At 43.0% G+C, this 15,849-nt stretch overlaps 1 protein-coding gene across 6 annotated transcripts in view; it reads right to left on the reverse strand.

Annotated features, from left to right (window-relative positions):
- Nucleotides 1-3,247: 3,247 nt before the first annotated feature.
- Nucleotides 3,248-15,849, reverse strand: part of LOC124038605 (rho GTPase-activating protein 27-like) — a 51,332-nt gene continuing 38,730 nt past the window's right edge. For 5 of the 6 annotated variants that reach the window (XM_046354657.1, XM_046354663.1, XM_046354662.1 and 2 more), the window contains 16 exons: nucleotides 14,856-15,314; nucleotides 13,992-14,237; nucleotides 13,132-13,212; nucleotides 12,698-12,826; nucleotides 11,742-11,819; nucleotides 9,501-9,568; nucleotides 9,241-9,328; nucleotides 8,718-8,819; nucleotides 8,381-8,479; nucleotides 8,100-8,208; nucleotides 7,815-7,943; nucleotides 7,411-7,509; nucleotides 7,176-7,253; nucleotides 5,966-6,097; nucleotides 4,784-4,889; nucleotides 3,248-4,484 (listed from right to left, as the gene is read on the reverse strand). In XM_046354657.1, the coding sequence (XP_046210613.1) occupies nucleotides 4,307-4,484; nucleotides 4,784-4,889; nucleotides 5,966-6,097; nucleotides 7,176-7,253; nucleotides 7,411-7,509; nucleotides 7,815-7,943; nucleotides 8,100-8,208; nucleotides 8,381-8,479; nucleotides 8,718-8,819; nucleotides 9,241-9,328; nucleotides 9,501-9,568; nucleotides 11,742-11,819; nucleotides 12,698-12,826; nucleotides 13,132-13,212; nucleotides 13,992-14,237; nucleotides 14,856-15,314 (2,181 nt within the window). In that variant the 3' untranslated portion in view covers nucleotides 3,248-4,306. The remainder of the gene's footprint in view (nucleotides 4,485-4,783; nucleotides 4,890-5,965; nucleotides 6,098-7,175; nucleotides 7,254-7,410; nucleotides 7,510-7,814; nucleotides 7,944-8,099; nucleotides 8,209-8,380; nucleotides 8,480-8,717; nucleotides 8,820-9,240; nucleotides 9,329-9,500; nucleotides 9,569-11,741; nucleotides 11,820-12,697; nucleotides 12,827-13,131; nucleotides 13,213-13,991; nucleotides 14,238-14,855; nucleotides 15,315-15,849) is intronic. The other variant, XM_046354658.1, reaches the window with a different exon arrangement.

Here is a 15,849-nt window from a genome sequence, read left to right on the forward strand (position 1 = left end):
CCGCCACCTACTAGATTGGAGACCAACTTCGTTATACTTTGCTTGAAAAATCTATAAATAAATAAACAAATACACAACCATCGAACACTACACTTACCAAAATAAAAATAACTCATATTAATAAAATATAACACCACCCTACTCCACTATTCATATATTTGGTCCTACCTCAGGCCAACAAACTGAAAGGATGGGACACCAACACTTAACACACTCAGTAAGTCTTCTGATGTCAAGTCTCGCAAAGCCAAATACCTTAACTGCAGCTTCCACCACAACCTCAATTTTCTGCGACATACGTTCCATCCCTACAGTACAGTTGATAACCATTACTATAAATGCGAATAAACCCAATCTCACTGAAACATATCACTTGTTGGCCTATCCCTCTGTACTGGTACAGATCAACTTACACCACTCCTCTCAGGATCCCTCCCCCTTGTCCCATCTTCCTCTACTCTCTTCACTGCCTCAGCATATGACAACTTCTGCACTACTCCAAATCAAATGTATTTATGTAGCCCTTCTAACATTAGCTGATATATAAAAGTGCTGTACAGAAACCCAGCCTAAAACCCCAAACAGCAAGCAATGCAGGTGTAGAAGCACGGTGACTAGGAAAAACTCCCTAGAAAGGCCAAAACCTAGGAAGAAACCAGGCTATGAGGGGTGGCCAGTGTCCTCTTCTGGCTGTGCCGGGTGGAGATAACAGAACATGACCAAGATGTTCAAATGTTCATAAATGACCAGCATGGTTAAATAATAATAATAACAGTAGTTGTCGAGGGTGCAACAAGTCAGCACCTCAGGAGTAAATGTCAGTTGGCTTTTCATAGCCGATCATTGAGAGTATCTCTACCACTCCTGCTGTCTCTAGAGAGTTGAAAACAGCAGGTCTGGGACAGGTAGCACGTCCGGTGAACAGGTCAGGGTTCCATAGCCACAGGCAGAACAGTTGAAACTGGAGCAGCAGCACGGCCAGGTGGACTGGGGACAGCAAGGAGTCATGGTCCTAGGGCTCAGGTCCCCCGAGAGAGAGAGAGAAAGAAAGAAAGAGGGAAAGAGAGAATTAGAGAGAGCATACTTAAATTCACACAGGACACCAGATAAGACAGGAGAAATACTCCAGATATAACAGACTGACCCTAGCCCCCCGACACAAACTACTGCAGCATGGGCACCCCTACAATTAACACATACCTCTACTTTCCCCGATGCTACACATTCCTTTGTCTCATGCCCTTCTGCACACTTCTCACACTTCTCCCATAAGCTTGACACCTGTAACAACATAATGTATTTGGCACAAAAGTTCATACAGGATATATTATACATCCCAACATCACTTTGTTGAGCAAAGACTTAACATCAAAACAGCAGCACCCACCCGTAGCACGTGCTCCAGCAGGCAAATTTCACTGGTCATCCCCAAAGCCAACTCCTCCTTTGGCTGCTTTTCCTTCCAGTTCTCTGCTGCCAATGACTGGAACGAATTGCAAAAATCACTGAAGCTGGAGACTCATATCTCCCTCACTAACGTTAAGCACCAGCTGTCAGAGCAGCTTACAGATCATTGCACCTGCACATAGCCCATCTGTAAATACCCTACCCAACTACCTCATCCCCATATTGTTATTTGTTTTGCACCCAAGTATCTCTACTTGCACATTCATCTTCTGCACATCTATCACTCCGGTGTTTATTATTATTTCGCCACTATGGCCTGTTTATTGCCTTACCTCCCTAATCTTACTTCATTTGCACACACTGTGTAGACTTGTTCTATTGTGTTATTGACTGTACGTTTGTTTATTCCATGTGTAACTCTGTGTTGTTTGTGTTGCACTGCTTTGCTTTATCTTGGCCAAGTCGCAGTTGTAAATGAAAACTTGTTCTCAACTGGCCTACCTGGTTAAATAAAGGTGAAATACATATGTTTTTTAAATAAAAAACTCAAAAGAACAATGACACTTCTGTTTCACCCCTCATGCCACCCTGTCTGTGTCGCACCAAACAACAAACATCACAAACACTGGGAATCTTCCCCTTCAGTTGGTCAACTTTTACATTTACTGCTACCCCAGAAATCACTCCTTTCAATGGTGCCTTTTTCTTGAGAGAAAAACAATTCACATTTCTTGCCCCCATTCATTTAACGCGGAGCGCCTTCTCCCTCTGACCATCAGAAACACAACCAATTATCACAAGACCACTTCTGGTTACCTTCACCGATTCCACAGCAACCAACTCTGTTTTCACCCACCCTGAAACCACAAATGGATCTGCCAAAAGGCAAGGGTCCACATTTTCCAAAAACTTCACTCCTACTGTCACAGACTCATCTTTATCCTGACCCTTGGTGCAAGCATCAGGCTCCGAGAACTTCACCACACCTACAACCTCCAATACTTCACCCTCATTCACTTGTTTTTCTCCTCCTGTCTTCAGCTCATTCTGCTTACACTTTCTACCATTCTTCTTTAAGAAACCATCTCCCTTTTCTCCAGCATTTTTAACCGACTCAAGCTCGCCCTCTTCCTCCCTCTCTCTCTTAGACCTCCTCTGCCTCTCTTTTTCCTCCATTCCTCCTCCATATTCCAAGTATACGTCTCCTTATGATAATACTGCACTTCTCCTGATGTACATCTAGTTCTTGCATTCTCAAGGGATGCATTTAACCGGCTGTCACAATCTCCGTACAATGTAACGCTCAACAGTACAACCCACTTACAAAGCAGTCGCTTCGTCTTGATGTTCTTCTTTATCAAAAGCTACCGCAACACTTTTCCATTTCAAACCAGCGTGCTCTTCCTGTCGTTTGTCATCGGATGATATTATTCCTCAACTCATCCGATGACAAATGACGTAAAAGTAATATTATAAACTGGGTGGTAGGAGCCCTGAATGATGATTGACTGACAACCGTGGTATATCAGACCGTATACCACAGGTATGACAAAAAAACATTTTTACTGCTCTAATTACGTTGGTAACACGTTTATAATTGCAATAAGGCACCGCAGGGGTTTGTGGGATATGGCCAATACACCACGGCTAAGGGCTGTATCCAGGCACTCCGTGTTGTGTCATATCCCACATACTTATTGCTTAAATAGCGCAATCTGGCGGCCGGTTGGGCTATATATCACACACATCTATCACACATCTGTGGATAAGTTACATTATGTCATGAAAACTGGTTTATATTACAAGATATATTGAGAAAGGAGTGAGTCATGTTACTTGACACGTTTGTGCAGTTATTTTATTAAAGAAACACATTGTGCAATTTCAGTAATTTACAGCATAAATATGATATTTATTTCTATGTACAGAACAAAAACCTAATGTCATGCTTATCACACCTGTCTTTTCATTTTGGTCTTTCTCGACTCTATTAATTCTAACAAACATCCTTAAATAGTACCGCCATAGTTTATTATCATTCTATGTTAATTAAACAAATTCTCAATGTAAGTTAAAACTAAATGTATTTAAAAAAAGATGTCATCTGATCCAGTACCAAATCTAGAGAGGCTGTACAAGGGACGTCAGTGTCACAGCATGTATTTTATAAATGTCTAAATTAGTTATATACATTGACTGAATAAGACACATTCATAACACAGGACTGCTGAGCTACACAGCAACATCAGATCCACCTTTAAACATTTCAATGTAATCTTTAAAAATAGATCTGAAATGGTTTGCCTGATCTGTGGTCAAAACAAAGTATCAAAGTGTCTTTCCAGGTTCCCTTGGGAATTGGGGTGTTAAGATAAAATCACGTTATTGTGATGTTACATTTCTACATGAAAGGAAGATTTCAAAGTAGGCCTATAGTAACCCACATGTCTTTTTAGACTGCACATAAGTGATGCCTTGAGCAGGTGTGCTATTTCACAATGAGGAATGCAATGAGTTGCAGAAATTCAGAGAACAATCTGAATTGGTTAATGATTATCCAATGCAGATATTACAATAAATGCAGTGCAAATATTTGACATCCCCTTCAACTAGCTTCTCCGTGGTTGCCTCCCAATCTCTCCTTTCTCCTGTAGTGTGCGCTTGTTCCCTTCCCTTCATGGATTTGAAAGGAAATGACAGGTAGGCCTATATTTAAACTCCTTCTAGTCCATGCTACACCAATGCAATTTGTGAGGAGTAGTGAACAAGTGCACACTTTAGAAAGAAGGAAATTGTAGTTGGATGCACTCTCTGTGCGGTAGTGATTGTGTTTTTTCCACTCCTGCAACATTGCTTAATTTGACCCCTGTCCTCTGACTGACAGATGCTTACCATTGGTTCAACTGGAATGGAAGATGTATTCATATTGGTTGAGGATTAGCTCCACTATCTGGTTCTGGAAAACCATGTGCATGGCGATGTTGGCTGACTCCAACTCTGGCCGGAGCAGTGTGGGACCAAAGACGATAGCCACGTTCTGCACAGTCATACGGTTCTCCTCTCCATACTCTATCACTCTAAGAGTGGCAAGGGGGGGGGGGGGGGGGGGGAAGAGAGCGAAAGCGAGAGAGAGAACGAGCAAGAAAGAGAGCGAGAAAGAGAGCGAGAAAGAGGGACGATAGGGGGGAGAAAGAGGGGAGAAAAAGAGGGAGAGAGAGAGGGGAGAGAAAGAGGGAGAGAAAGAGGGAGAGAGAGAGCAAGAAGACAAGGGGAGAGAAGCAGAATACAACCAGTTATCATTAGTTATCATAATATCATCAATACAATAGGGCTCCATTTGATGCACAGGCTAAATGTGAGTGTGTGAAAGACATACTTGCGTAAATGGCTGAAGAGGAGTTCCATGGTATCATGGTTTGGCCGAGGGAGAGACTCAACAAGCTCTCGCATGCAAGACACTTTGTGGTGGTAATCAACAGTTCCTGTAAACAAGACAGGATAGAACAATACACATTTTACTAATGTATAGATTCAAGGGCACAAGTGTGTTACAATCTCCCCTGCTTATTAAAAAGGGAAGTGAGGTGGTAAACACGATTAGTCCTTCCTTGATAGTGAAGTAATAGCTTAACAGTTTCAGACTGTTAACTGAGGTGGCATTGTGGGTCTAATGCTTAACAGTTTCAGACTATTCTACACTGTGAGGAAACTAAGTTGGCTTTGTGGGGCTAATAATTAACAATTTCAGACTATTCTACCCTCTGTGAGGAAACTGAGGTGGCATTGTGGGGATAATGCTTAACACAGTTTCAGACTATTCTACACTGAGGAAACCGGTGTCTGACTCACCGGTGTCTGTACGTAGCCTCGCTACTTTTGTAGCCTCGCTACTGTTATTTTTCACTGTCTTTTTACTGTTGTTTTTATTTCTTTACAACCAATACCTTTTTTGCACTATTGGTTAGAGCCTGTAAGTAAGCATTTCACTGTAACCTGTTGTATTCGGCACACGTGACAAATAAACTTTGATTTGATTTGAAACTGAGGTGGCATTGTGGGGATAATGCTCAACACAGTTTCAGACTATTCTAGGGGCGGCAGGGTAGCCTAGTGAGAGTTGGACTAGTAACCGAAAGGTTGCAAGTTCAAATCCCCGAGCTGACAAGGTACAAATCTGTCGTTCTGCCACTGAACAGGCAGTTAACCCACTGTTCCTAGGCTGTCATTGAAAATAAGAATTTGTTCTTAACTGACTTGCCTAGTTAAATAAAGGTAAAATAAAAATTCTACACTGTGTGAGGAAACTGAGGTGGTATTGTGGGTCTAATGCTCAACACAATTTCAGACTATTATACAGTGTGAGGAAACTGAGGTGGTATTGTGGGCCTAATGCAGTTTCAGTCTGTGAGGAAACTGTGGCATTGTGGGGATAGTTTCAGTCCGTGAGGAAACTGAGTTGGTATTGTGGGTCTAATGCTTAACACAGTTTCAGACTGCACGACATTGAATGAGGAAACTGAGGTTCCATTAGGGGGACAGCGTCTGGCCTGCTGCTTACTGATGGCCTGGATGAAGCGGCTGAAGTGACTGAAGGGGAAAAGGGGTTCAGGAAGCTCCCTGAAGAACAGCTTCAGAGCCCCTGTGATAACGTGGATGTCCTCCCACTGGCCATCCTCCAGGTCCAGCTCCTCTGTGGAACACAATTACTTTTTTGATATATGTTTTATTTGTCCATTTAAAACAATATTTAGCCACATCAGTGGAACCCATAAAACAATATTCAGCCACACCAGTGGAACCCATAAAACAATATTCAGCCACACCAGTGGAACCCATAAAACAATATTCAGCCACACCAGTGGAACCCATAAAACAATATTCAGCCACACCAGTGGAACCCATAAAACAATATTCAGCCACACCAGTGGAACCCATAAAACAATATTCAGCCACACCAGTGGAACCCATAAAACAATATTCAGCCACACCAGTGGAACCCATAAAACAATATTCAGCCACATCAGTGGAACCCATAAAACAATATTCAGCCACATCAGTGGAACCCATAAAACAATATTCAGCCACATCAGTGGAACCCATAAAACAATATTCAGCCACATCAGTGGAACCCATAAAACAATATTCAGCCACATCAGTGGAACCCATAAAACAATATTCAGCCACATCAGTGGAACCCATAAAACAATATTCAGCCACACCAGTGGAACCCATAAAACAATATTCAGCCACACCAGTGGAACCCATAAAACAATATTCAGCCACACCAGTGGAACCCATAAAACAATATTCAGCCACACCAGTGGAACCCATAAAACAATATTCAGCCACACCAGTGGAACCCATAAAACAATATTCAGCCACACCAGTGGAACCCATAAAACAATATTCAGCCACATCAGTGGAACCCATAAAACAATATTCAGCCACATCAGTGGAACCCATAAAACAATATTCAGCCACATCAGTGGAACCCATAAAACAATATTCAGCCACATCAGTGGAACCCATAAAACAATATTCAGCCACATCAGTGGAACCCATAAAACAATATTCAGCCACATCAGTGGAACCCATAAAACAATATTCAGCCACATTAGTAGAATCCATAAAACAATATTCAGCCACATCAATGGAACCCATAAAACAATATGGAGGCTAACATAAAACATATAATGACCCTCTGGACATTACAGAACACATTCACAGAACACAGTCTCTCACACACACAGTAAATGTAAAGGCATTACCATGATCTGCCTTGAAGCGTAGTTTCTGAATGACAGCTAGATTCCCACTGACTCTGTAGAGTCCATCCATGTCCAGACCTGTGAAGACACACACACACATCAGCACATGGGTCAATCAACTACTGTGGTAACCATTGTTTCTATTACCATATACACTGTGCTGAATAATACACTGCTATTATAATGTTATTTCTGGCATATAACAATCATCATCAGTGTGATTACTAATCATAACCTCTCTTTTCCACTGCTCGAATACATTTCTCCACAAAGCTGGGGATTGTAGTTTTCTCCTGGGCACACAGTGCAGCCAGATGACAGCAAAACACATTGTCTGAGGGAAACGATGATGGAGGTTAGTGTGTACAGTGTATATATGTGATGCTGACCCGTATCAGGGTTGGGGTCAATTCCAGTCTATTCAGGAAGTACATTGACATTCCAATTCCTTCAATGATTAAATTCTCTTGACCCCAACCCTGACCCATATCACAACAACAACAGAAGATATGAACATATGATCCCTCTCTGGATTAGTAACATGGTCGTGACAAATCCTGACAGTAAATGTTATGTAGCCTGATTTGGAGCCAGTTAGACATGTGCTGCTTTGTAGGAAGGAAGACCCTATGAGCCAACCTCGGATGTAACCCTTCTCCTTGACGAACTGCAGTGTGGGTCGTTTCAGGAGGAACTTCATCAGCTTGGTACGAACCTTCTTCTGTTCGGTCTCTCCCCCAGAGGAGGTGGCCGTGCTCGGTCTGGAGGCTGGGGAGGAGGAGAAGGAAGACAAGGAGGAGGAAGAGGAGGGAGGGTACATGAGGGGGGGGGGTACACAGTCACGAAACATGAGCAAGTTGACCTAGCGGAGGTATTTGCAGCTGAAACATCTGCTACAGTGTATTTGGAGCAAGGAGAACTTACACCTCCTCCTCCTGTCCATGGTACCTGGTGACCTCTGATCTCTGTCTGTACTATAGGACTTCTCACTGACGTCCCCATCCTCCTCCTCAGATTGGTGGTGTTCCTGGTCCTGCAATGTCATTGACTAACATGCATGATGTTTGAACCAGCAGCCATTAAGTTAACCGACCTAAATGAACTTTCATTGGGGAGTTTATTTGAATTTTATCCAGTACATATTTGTCTCCATGTACCTGGTAGCACGTTAACGTGTGCGAGTTATTTCACTTAAAGAAACATACCAGCTGTCGTATGGTGTCCATTAGAACTTTGTGCCAGTCGTTGATGATACTCTCAGTGTCGTACTGTAGCAGAAACTCAACGCCATTTCTGTCTTTTAACTGAAGACAACATAGAGAGGTTATTATATGTTAAACATTTGCTTTACAGATTTATACAAAGGGTAACAGTCTTGGATTAATGGCAAATGTATTCTCACATGATGTTGCTTCCCAGAATCACTTATCACAATGGGCAGGAAATTGGTATGCTTGAATTAAGTCTATCCTGTCAGGTTTGTCTTTTCTGTATCTAGTACAACTCCTATTATGATTCCATAGCAACCAACTGTCAACTCACTTCTACAACATTCTTTTTGCTGGATTTATCCCTGAGAGCCCAGCCAATCGTTGCCCCTCGTAGATCCACCATGACCTCTGGGACGATCTGATTGGTCTTGATCTGTGAAGAGAGAAAGACATCATGGAGAACCAGTTGATGAAAACTGACAGCACTGCATTCCATGAAATCAGACAGCTGGACAAAGCTTTGACTGTCATGCCTCATTGAGCCTTCAGGGCTTGTCTGGCTTCAACACAACATCCTGTATGTTGTATTCGAAGATGTTCACAGCATTTTCTTTCATTCCTTCTAATAAGACACAGTGAAACATTTTACTGTAGATGTTTCTGATACCATGTCTAGGTGTTCAGCTCAGCGCTAATGTCTCAAAGCTGTTAGTTCCCTCACTCCCTCAGAAATGTACTGAATGTCCCAGGACAGGAATGTAGACTTCCCACATAGTCAGGTGAGGGAATGTGTAACCAAGGAGATGTTAGAAATATTTTTCTGTGCAGGTAACACATGTACACCTCTCACTCACATAGGCTCCTGTGGCTGCAGACTTGGGCTCTTTATGGAAGGTCAGAACCCCTCCGTGAAGAACCGTCCATGACTGGGCCCAGTTTTTCCTACAGGAAAGTCACTGAGTGTGAGCTGTACTGTACTTCAGGGAATGTTGCAGTGTAGAAAGTAATTTGGTAATGTAATGGATAATCCATGACTATACATTCAAGTAGATGGCTGATTATTCCGTGTCTTTCATGTCAGCTATGCTCAGACTTTGGATGAGGTCAGAATTACCTTACTCTTTTCCCGTTCTCTGACACTTTAGTTTTGTTGAGTATTCCAACTTTTTCCAAACTCTGCACCTGAAAAAGGATCCACACATAACATGCTTTTAAGGATGTGAGGCCAAGTGTTCAAGTGAGACATCATTATTGGTGCCTTGATACTAACCTTAAGCTCTACAAATAGAAATGCACAAAAAAAGCAACAGGCGGATTTGACAACTGTGGCTAAACTCTCACAACAAGCTACTTTGTCTAAGCTCGTGAACGGACACCTCTACCTCTGTGTTTTATAATGAACAGCATGGAGGGGATGAAAGCACAGACATTTTCCACTAGTGCATGCTTTCTATCAGGGTGTAGTGAGGTGTGATGGGGGGGGTGTGGCAGTTCGTGGTTTTGGCTGACAGTTTGCCAATGGTGATGTGACATCAGCTGTCCTCGGAAGGGAAATCAATTAATATACCAGGAAATATTACATTTCCAAGTGACATCTGTTTTCCACTCTCCCAGGGGTAGCTATGCCATATCAGAATAGTCCCAAGAAACTACTACTCTACAAGTACAACACACCATTAGTACGTCACGCCATTAGCCCTTCGATAGATCGCATGCATTACAGTACCAGTCAAAAGTTTGGACACACTATGGTTTTTCTTTCTTCTTACTATTTTCTACATTGTAGAATAATAGTGAATACTTCAAAAACATGAAATAACACATATAGAATCATGTAGTAACCTAAAGTGTTAAACAAATAAAAATTGATTTTACATTTGAGATTCTTCGAAGTAGCCACCCTTTGCCTTGCTGACAACTTTGAACATTCTTGGCATTCTCTCAACCGGCTTAACCTGAAATGCTTTTCCAACAGTCTTGAAGTAGTTCCCACATATGCTGAGCACTTGGCTGCATTTCCTTCACTGAGAGGTCCAACTCATCCCAAACCATCTCAATTGGGTTGAGGTTGTGTGATTGTGGTCATCTGATGCAGCACTCCATCACTCTCCTTATTGGTCAAATAGCCCCTACACAGCCTGGAAGTATGTTGGGTCATTGTCTTGCTGAAAAACGAATTCTAGTCCCACTAAGCCCAAAGCAGATGGGATGGTAGCCATGCTGGTTAAGTGTGTCTTAAATTCTAAATAAATCACTGACAGTGTCACCAGCAAAGCACCCACACACCATCAAACCTCCTCCTCCATGTTTCACGGTGGGAACCACACATGCAGAGATAAACCGTTCACCTACTCTGCATCTCACAGACACGGTGGTTGGCACCAAAAATCTCAAATTTGGACTCATCTGACCAAAGGACAGATTTCAGCTCGTATTTCTTAGCCCAAGCATGTCTCTTCTTATTATTGGTGTCCTTTAGTAGTGGTTTCTCTGCAGCAATTTGACCATGATTCACACAGTCTCCTCTGAACAGTTGATGTTGAGATGTGTCTGTTACTTGAACTCTGTGAAGAATTTATTTGGGCTGCAAATGTTGAGGCTGGTAACTCAAATGAACATATCCTCTGCAGCAGAGGTAAGTCTGGGTCTTCCTTTCCTGTGGCAGTCCTCATGATAGCCAGTTTCATCACAGTGCTTGATGGTTTTTGCGAATGCACAAATTTCTTGACATTTCTTGAAATGTACCACATAGGGCTATCTACTGTATACCACCCCTACCTTGTCACAACAGAACTCATTGGCTTAAAAAAAAGAAATATATATATATATATAAATAATCCTTTATTTAACTAGGCAAGTCAGTTAAGAACAAATGATTATGCATTAAGAAGGAAAGATATTCCACAAATGAACATCAACAAGGTAATTGAAATGCATTCCAGGTGACTACCTCGTGAAGATGGTTGATAGAATACCAAGAGTGTGCAAAGCTTTCACCAAGGCAAATGATGGCTACTTTGAAGTATATTTTGATTTGTTTAATACTTTTTGGTTACTAAATGATTCCATGTTTTATTTCATAGTTGTAATGTCTTCACTATTATTCTACAATGTAGAAAACCGTAAAACAAATTATATCTCTTTTTTTTAAACACATTGTACCGCTGAGACTCTGGGCTCTGATTGGAGAGGCTTCTTTGGAGTCTCAACCAATTAGGCCTTCAGGAAAAAACACAAAACAGTGCTCTAGCTGGGGCATCACAGAACTGTCATTTTAGCTAGAACAGGACTGATATGATGAGGATCAGTAGGGGAGGGCAGGTGAGGAGGACAGGAGAGGAGAAGGAGAACTCACGTGGTGCTGCCCCATCTCTGGAGAGTTGTTCACATAGGAGCCGTAGTCTGAGGCATTTCTTCTGTGAGTCGGGGAGAACTTTTGCCCAACAGGAGAAGAATAATGGATGCTTTACTTTTACTTAATTCCTAACTTCCTAGTGTCTGCAATCACTTAATCTTACCCCAGAGTACACAGTCTACTCTGTCGTGGTACACAGTCTACTCTGTCGTGGTACACCGTCTACTCTGTCGTGGTACACCGTCTACTCTGTCGTGGTACACCGTCTACTCTGTCGTGGTACACCGTCTACTCTGTCGTGGTACACCGTCTACTCTGTCGTGGTACACCGTCTACTCTGTCGTGGTACACCGTCTACTCTGTCGTGGTACACCGTCTACTCTGTCATGGTACACCGTCTACTCTGTCGTGGTACACCGTCTACTCTGTCGTGGTACACCGTCTACTCTGTCGTGGTACACCGTCTACTCTGTCGTGGTACACCGTCTACTCTGTCGTGGTACACCGTCTACTCTGTCGTGGTACACTGTCTACTCTGTCATGGTACACTGTCTACTCTGTCGTGGTACACTGTCTACTCTGTCGTGGTACACTGTCTACTCTGTCGTGGTACACTGTCTACTCTGTCGTGGTACACTGTCTACTCTGTCGTGGTACACTGTCTACTCTGTCGTGGTACACTGTCTACTCTGTTGTGGTACATTGAACGCAAGGTTGACTGAAATGTCCCAGGTGCTGGGCGCTCTCTCGTTTAGAAAGCGGTGTCAGGGTGGCTCAGTAAGAAAGCTGAGGGTCAGGGGTTTCATAAGGTGCTCAGTCACTTCACTCTGCCTTACTGAACACTGTGGTCAGAGTCAGCTGACACACCTACTCTACCTCATAGCTCTACTGTGGTGGGCTCTGTGTTTGGGGATGTGAGGTATGTTAATGCTCCAGTATGTGTTATTAGTCCTCACCACCTCCTGCAGGGCTGAGCTGACATAAGTTGCACCCATGGTGTGTCTCCAGTTCTTCATGACCGTTAAAGAGACCCCGTCCAGCTCAACACCGTTCCCCACCTTGGACTGGCCTGACACTACAGGGGCCTTGGTTGGTCAAATGATAATGGAGAAATGCATGTTCACAGAGGAGAAATCTTTCACATCTACATGAGGAAAATACTGATCTAAACCGGCCAAGATGAACCTCTCTTTAAGTCATGCACAACATGTTGCTGAGGACATGAAGAAGGGGAGAAGCTCACTGTGGCCTTGTGTTCCAATGGGAATGAAGACGAGTAATAATAACAGAATGCGGTCTTTGCAAGAGGCAAATTTAGATCAATCTATTCACATGAATGAGATCTTCCATTTCATACTCGCTATGGGTGTTTTCTAATCTTGATCTCTACCTCAGGCAGGTTCCACTGGGATCTGGAGCCATCTCTAAGGTAGTAGTACGTCAGTCCTCTGTCATCCAGCGATTTGATCCACTGTTACCACACACACAATGACAAAGACTTCCGGTTAAATATTGACTTTATTGAACCCTTCTGGAGAAAACGTAGTGCATATTACATAGTGCATACACTTACAATATCGTCTAGTCTAATAGCATAATGGTGCATTTAGCCGTGATATTCCTTCAAGCTGAGTGACACGGTTTACCCCTAGACTGCATTCATGGACAGCTCTCACTTGAAAAGTACATTTTTATCTCAAATGAGACTAACCAGAATAAATAACATCTAAATAAAGGGCCAATAAGACTAACCAGAATAAATAACATCTAAATAAAGGGCCAATAAGACTAACCAGAATAAATAACGTCTAAATAAAGGGTCAATAAGACTAACCAGAATAAATACCATCTAAATAAAGGGCCAATAAGACTAATAAGAATAAAACCAATAAGACTAACCAGAATAAATACCATCTAAAAGACTAACCAGAATAAATAACATCTAAATAAAGGGTCAATAAGACTAACCAGAATAAATAACGTCTAAATAAAGGGTCAATAAGACTAACCAGAATAAATACCATCTAAATAAAGGGTCAATAAGACTAACCAGAATAAATAACATCTAAATAAAGGGTCAATAAGACTAACCAGAATAAATACCATCTAAATAAAGGGTCAATAAGACTAACCAGAATAAATACCATCTAAATAAAGGGTCAATAAGACTAACCAGAATAAATAACATCTAAATAAAGGGCCAATAAGACTAACCAGAATAAATAACATCTAAATAAAGAGTCTGTGTACCTGATCAGGTGAGTGTCTGTTGGAGAACACCCAAGTCCCATCAGGGTCTATGTTGAGGTTCCAGCCCGTCGGGGCACTCCTGTCCAGGCTGGCCCTGGGGATGACTGCCCGGGTCACATGGCTGGGGGTGTAGACCTTAGGGAAGGAGTGAGGGGTGACAGCGGACACAGCCAACAACTCCTCTTCTGGTAGGTCAACCTCGACTAGGTAGTTATCTGCATGGTAGTCCTCCTCAGGCAGGGGAGGCTGGACACACACACTCACACACATTATGCATTGCACAAACATCATGTCAGACACACACACTCACACACATTATGTATTGCACAAACATCATGTCAGACACACACACTCACACACATTATGTATTGCACAAACATCATGTCAGACACACACACTCACACACATTATGCATTGCACAAACATGTCAGACACACACACTCACACACATTATGCATTGCACAAACATCATGTCAGACACACACACGCACGCAGGTGTGTAAACAGACACATGTACACACCCATACGCATGTACACAGACAGACACACACGTTGTGAGAATGTTACATTCAGTGTTCTACTTCAAAACAGATGGAGACCAGGACATGCTATGTACGGTAGGTGTAGGATTTAGCAGGAGGATAATTACATAATCTATGAAAACCAACTGTCTGCTATGTACGGTAGGTGTAGGACTTAGCAGGAGGATAATTACATAATCTATGAAAACCAACTGTCTGCTATGTACGGTAGGTGTAGGACTTTGCAGGAGCTTAAACTTCATTAAAAAGATGAGCGTATTATTTGTAGATGTCCCATGATGAAACTAAAATAGACTGGGTGTGTAAGTGGAGCAGGCTTTACCGGCCCTTCCTCCAGAGACCGGAGCCCACTCAGAGGCTCCATCAGAGCGGGGTAGGGGCACTGTGGATCAGGGGACTCCCAAGACGTCTCCCCCGATACTGGGTTGTAGAAGTACTGGTGGCCGCTGGTCACATCCAAACACTGCTCCCAGTCAGAGGTCCATGCAGGGAGGGAGGCGGAGGTGGGGGACAGGGAGGGGAACTGAGTGGAGGGCGAACACACAGACACCTCGGCGGGAGCCTCAGGGTCTATGTGGGGGTTGTCCCAGGTGGTCTGCCCCGATTCTGGGTGGTAGTAGTACTCCCGTCCACTCTCCTGGTCAGTGTGCACTTCCCATCCCTTAGAGTCCAGGCATGGAGGAGTGCAGGGAGGGGAGAAGGCTGAGGGAGGGGACTCAGAGATGTTTCTGCCAAGCTCCGCTACATTAACGTACACAGCGTTCTGGACACTCTCTTTGACCTATGGGAAGAGCAGATAATATGGAGACAGAGGTCAGCTGGAAAAGTTTCGAACTAAAGTGTGACACCAAGTAGTTAGAACACTATCTGATGCCAGATCGGTTTGCACTGTCTTTACAACAAACTTACAGCAGGAACACAAACTGATCTGGGACCAGGTTGAGGCTAAGTGACATTGAGTTACTCTAGACGGTCAAAATGCTTCTTGCAGCAGAGAGCCAAGCCTGTGAACAATATAACCAAAATTAACTTTAGTCTATCACCTCTACAGACAGTCAGTTGGTTCTGTGTAGATAAAAGTAGGTGTTCTTTTCTGGAGGAACAAGAGGCTTATAGCACTCAGTGAGAGGGTGACAGAGCAGAACAGAGACGGTCTTCCGGAGCAGTCAGCTCAGGAAGTAAATTCTAAAGCTGAAGAGAGAGCATCAAGCTCCAGACCACAAACCAACGCCTCATTCTGTCTAAATTTACAGACACCCACTATTACTAAACCTATTCCCCCTCAGGAGCCTGAATTTCTTTTGACATGGGTAGTC

Source organism: Oncorhynchus gorbuscha, linkage group LG06 (genome assembly GCF_021184085.1).
Source record: "Oncorhynchus gorbuscha isolate QuinsamMale2020 ecotype Even-year linkage group LG06, OgorEven_v1.0, whole genome shotgun sequence".
NCBI lineage: Eukaryota > Metazoa > Chordata > Actinopteri > Salmoniformes > Salmonidae > Oncorhynchus > Oncorhynchus gorbuscha.